This window comes from Penaeus chinensis, chromosome 28 (assembly GCF_019202785.1).
Source record: "Penaeus chinensis breed Huanghai No. 1 chromosome 28, ASM1920278v2, whole genome shotgun sequence".
Taxonomy (NCBI): Eukaryota; Metazoa; Arthropoda; class Malacostraca; order Decapoda; family Penaeidae; genus Penaeus; species Penaeus chinensis.
Genome location: NC_061846.1, coordinates 10,183,792 through 10,188,791, shown reverse-complemented (window position 1 = coordinate 10,188,791; position 5,000 = coordinate 10,183,792). Strand labels below are relative to the sequence as shown.

Sequence of the window (5,000 nt, the reverse complement as noted above, 5' to 3'; positions counted from 1 at the left end):
CACACGTGCACGCGCACACGTATATTCATGCACATACACACACACGCACGCTTACACACCCACACACATCCACACACTCCCCCACACCCACACCCACACCCCCACACCCAGACCCCACACCCCCACACCCAGACCTCACACCCCCACCCCCACACCCCCACACACCCCACACACCCCACACCCACACACCCACACACACACCCACCCCCACACCCCCACACCCAGACCCCACCCCCTCACCCACACACACACCCCACACCCACCCCACACCCACACACCCACACCCACACCCACACACGCACACACCCCCACACCCACATACACACACCCACACCCACATACACACACCCACCCACACCCACACACACACACACACAAAGCACGCACGTATGCACGCACACGCACACGCACACGCACACACACACACACACACACACACACACACACACACACACACACACACACACACACACACACACACACACACACACGCACACACACGCACGCACACGCACACGCACACGCACACGCGCCCGTGTAACACTCCACAGCCTTCTTTCCCATCCCTGATCCCCCATCCTCACTCATTACACAATCTGTCATTCCTGCCTCCTTTACTCCTTTCGTTTCCCCATTTCACCACCCACAATTCCTACCGCCTTTACACCTCACCTTTCCTCCCCTATTTCACCACCCACTGGGCATATAATTTATTCGCCACCCCACCTTTCTTACCCCTATTTCGCCACCGATTTCACCACCACTCTTTCCGTTGCAGCCCCAAAACCTAGTGATGATGGGAGACACACCCGACGCAGGTGTCAAGCTGGTCGACTTCGGGCTGTCACGTGTCATCTTCCACGGGGCGGAAATCACACAGATCATGGGCACTCCTGATTATGTTGGTAGGTGCTGGGGCTGGCTGTGTGTAGGGTGGGGGGTGGGGGGGAGAGGGAGGAGGGAAAGGAAGGTCGGGGATAGGGGGTGAGGGAGAGGGATAAGGGAGAGGGAGAAGGGCGAGGGAGTTGGGAGAGGGAGAAGGAGAGGGAGAGGGAGAGGGAGAAGGAGAAGGGAGAAGGGAGAAGGAGAGGGAGAGGGAGAGGGAGAGGGAGAAGGAGAAGGGAGAAGGGAGAGGGAGAAGGAGAAGGAGAAGGATAAGGGAGAAGGGAGAAGGGAAAAGGGAGAGGGATAAGGAGAAGGGAGAGGAAGAGGGAGAAGGGAGAAGGGAGAAAGAGAAGGGAGAGGGAGAAGGGAGAGGGAGAGGGAGAAGGGGAAGGGAATGGAAGGTGAGGGAGGGGATGGGTGATGGGAAGTTGGAGAGGGGAGGGACAGGAGGAAAAGAAGAGAGGGATAATTGAAAATGAAGGAAAGGCAGCGGGAGAGAGGAAAGGCGAGAGAGACAGAGAGGGAAAGGGAGGGGGAAGGAGAGGGGGGGGGTGAAGGAGGAATAGGGAAATGGGAGAGGGGTGACTAGAGGATAATAGGAAAGCAGGAAAATGAAGGGGGGAGGGGGAAAGGGAGTGAGAGAAAGATGAGAAGAGAAAGGGAGAGGGAGTGAGAATTTACAAAGGAAGAAGATGGGAGAGTAAGTTCTTTCTCTGCTTGAAGAAGGGAAAGAGACCAAAAGAGAGAGAGAGGCAGAGGAATAGTAGCAAAGAGGATGATTTGGTAGATCTAATTTCATTTTGTAGATTTATAATTTTTCCTTTATACTTTTTCCTTTATCGTTAATGTATAAAATGTGTACAGTGTACTTTGCACGAAAGAGGTAGTCATGATACATATCTTCCTTTTATTTGTAAGCAAAAATCTGCATGTCACTCTTTCAATTTTGCTATATGTTCCTTATATACAATTTTTCTTGTCATTTCAGCTCCAGAAGTGATCAACTTTGAACCCATTAGTCTTTCAACAGACATGTGGTAAGTGAAGAGTTTCTAATGCCAGTTAGTTTTGGTTATAGTTAATGATTAATAACAAAAATTCTGTTGTAGCCATATTTTTTTCTTACTGAAAAATGAATATAATTCCTTTTGCATACTGTTTTGGATGATTATGATTGTTCAAATAAAGGAATAATTTGTATTGTATTTCAATCTGGATGAATTTGAATAATTAGCAGTTGTTTTATTATTCGTTGTTAGCTCTTAATAAACTTTATGAAGTGTTAGATTTCTGTATTAATGTATTTAGCCATTTAGAAATGGGTTGTTTAGAAGCAGCTAGGGTATTAGGGTACAATAAAGTCCCATAAGGGAGGAGCAGGACTCGTTCATTCATATGTCTAGTGACTCTATACATGTCTAGTGTGGTAAAAAGAGTCTAAAGAAGAAAATGTTGACTTTTTTTTTATGGATGGAAGGAAAATAACCCTGAAATCAAGAAAAAAAGAAGAAAAAAACTTAAGAGTGCTAGATTTTAAAAAGACCAAGGAAAATGACAGAAAACACACACACACAAATAATAGATATGGAAGAGAAAGAAAACCCGCCAAAAAAGTAGCATGACAGAAAATACTTGATGACATATGGTAGTACCCCCTACTCACTCTCACCTCCTTCTTCCAGGGCAATTGGAGTGCTAACTTATGTTTTTCTGAGTGGCTGCACGCCCTTCGGAGGAGACACCGACCAGGAGACCTTTGTCAACATCACCCAGGCAGAGTTCGACTTCCCGGAGGACCTGTTTGCTGACGTCTCCGAACAAGCCAAAGACTTCATCTGTGGTCTTCTTGTCAAAAAACCGAGGTGGGTTTTATTCTTTTGCCGTTCAGCTCACATTTCCTTCTTTCACCTGTTCTTCATTTATTTTTTTGTTTATTTGATTAATTAATTATTATTATCTTTTTCTTTTCAATTTTCTGTTCTCATTTATGATAATATTTTTGTATATTTTCATTATCATTATTAATTACTTGTTTTTATTAAAACTTTGATATATCTCTTTCTCTTGCTATGATCTCTTCCTATACAATAAGAACAATGGAGGCCATGATGAAATAAGCGATTTTAAGCTTTTATGCCTTTTCTTTATGGATTTTCGAGGAATTTGAGTAGAAAACTGGAATTAGACCTGTGTAATACTAGAATGAAAACAAATATGAAGAATAGCTTTTGTTTATAATTAATTCAGGTTGATTGATTTGCTTAGATTAAAACTCTTAACAAGGAAAATATGTATACATCATCTTTGTTCCTGTATGCTGAACTTTGTGAGTTAATGTTCATATAGGCTAAAAAACGTTAGAATAAATTATCACCGCATGATTATTAGATATTGATAGTACATGTTTAATAGATAGTTATATTTGATTTATTCATATTGTTAATGTTTGTTATATTATTATCCACTTCTCCACTGAATTTTGATTTATCATTTGCATACCTAGAAAGAAGAAAATCAGATAATTCCACTTATAATATTAATAACATACCGATAGTTAATAAATGTCTTACTAAACATTTGAGTAAATTTCTGTACAACATTGTTCTTTGAAATAGAATCTTAGTAATATTTAGCATATGTATTAGTATATATATTAGTATATATATTTTGTTACAGTTTATTAGTTACTGATTTATTACAAGCTATGATGTTGCTTATGATTTGGATGTATTGCATGTTGAGCTAAAAGAAAATTAGATTTAGAAGTTACTTATGTTATTAGACTCTTCAAGCTTGTGTTTCAGAAACTGTTTCAGGCAAAGCTTTTAATTACACTACAGTATTTGATTATTTGACAGAATGATGCATATCTTACAAAATTTGGGAAAATCCCAAGTTAATGGTTAAGTGAAAGAAGGAAATTTATTTTATTAACTGCCTTAATGTGAATATTAGAATTTAATGGTCAGTGTTATGTGTGTCAACTCATGGTTTTAGTTTTTTGACTTGAAGTGCTGGTGCCATTTTTAGTCATGTTTGGAGATCAGGACATAACTGGCAAGAATTAGGTGTCTTTAGTTATATTTTCCTAATATCCTTATAAGTTTGATTCATTCTGAGAAACAAAATGTTTTTCACAGTAATATGTTTTGTACTAATTAATTTCAGGTTATATTGAACGTAGCTGATACTAATAAAGATTGTCTTTTCTTACAGTGACAGACTTACAGTTGATGATTGTCTTAACCATGCATGGATGACTGCACCTTTGACTCCAGTTCATTCATCTATTCTGACTGAACCATACACCGTAGAAGACACTGAAGAACCAACAGACTTCCACAATGGATATGAAGATAACTACACCTCAAACGATCACTTGTACCCCTTGGCTGAAGCTGACCATGCTGACTCAGCTTACTCTAGTGACTCAAGCAGCAGTCCCACTTTCACAGAAGGATATAGCTCACTGGTTGTGCCTCCGCTGTGCCATTGTACCATCCCAGAGGAACAGCAACAGCAACAACAGATACAGCAGAACCAGAAGCAGATCCGGAAGCAGATACAGATTGGTGCCTCAGCTACCCTTGGGAGGAAGCAGGGACGCAAGGGTCATCGGCTGAGCGTAGATATGGAAGACACATTGCGCTCACTACACCACCCCCACCCCATCCGTGCAACAAGAAGGGCATCACTTGTTATTGATGATCCTCGCTACCTCCATGAGGCAACCCAACACCTACATGAAATAGTCAGGCCTTTGGCAGAAACAACACGACCTTTGCCTGAAGAAGGGATTGTCACCCGTGATTCTGATGTTGACAGTGGTGTGTCCTGCCATGACTGTGAGGATTCCCGAGTGGAAAACCCTAGATTGTGTCACTCTGATTCCTATGATGGAGGGGATGCAGCCAGTGTTGTGTCCTGGGATGACTATTCAGACCTTGGAGGTCGGAGGCCTTCTCTCACGCATTTTGACCATGCTACTCTTTGCTCTGTGGCCAAGCCTTGGGAGAAGTTATGCACCGGTTCTGTATCACGAGCCATTACACAGCTGACTGTGAAAAAGGTTTCAAAGTCTTCTGAACTCAGAGGATCAAAAGCTGACCTTAGGG

General features: G+C 42.3%; 1 protein-coding gene across 1 annotated transcript in view; it reads left to right on the top strand.

Annotated features, from left to right (window-relative positions):
* LOC125040271 (death-associated protein kinase related-like) overlaps nucleotides 1-5,000 on the top strand; it is a 97,220-nt gene that overhangs the window by 90,552 nt on the left and 1,668 nt on the right. The window contains exons 4-7 of the mRNA XM_047634828.1: nucleotides 779-905; nucleotides 1,874-1,922; nucleotides 2,568-2,747; nucleotides 4,102-5,000. The exon at nucleotides 4,102-5,000 is cut by the window's right edge and continues 1,668 nt beyond it. Of these exons, the coding sequence (XP_047490784.1) occupies nucleotides 779-905; nucleotides 1,874-1,922; nucleotides 2,568-2,747; nucleotides 4,102-5,000 (1,255 nt within the window). The remainder of the gene's footprint in view (nucleotides 1-778; nucleotides 906-1,873; nucleotides 1,923-2,567; nucleotides 2,748-4,101) is intronic.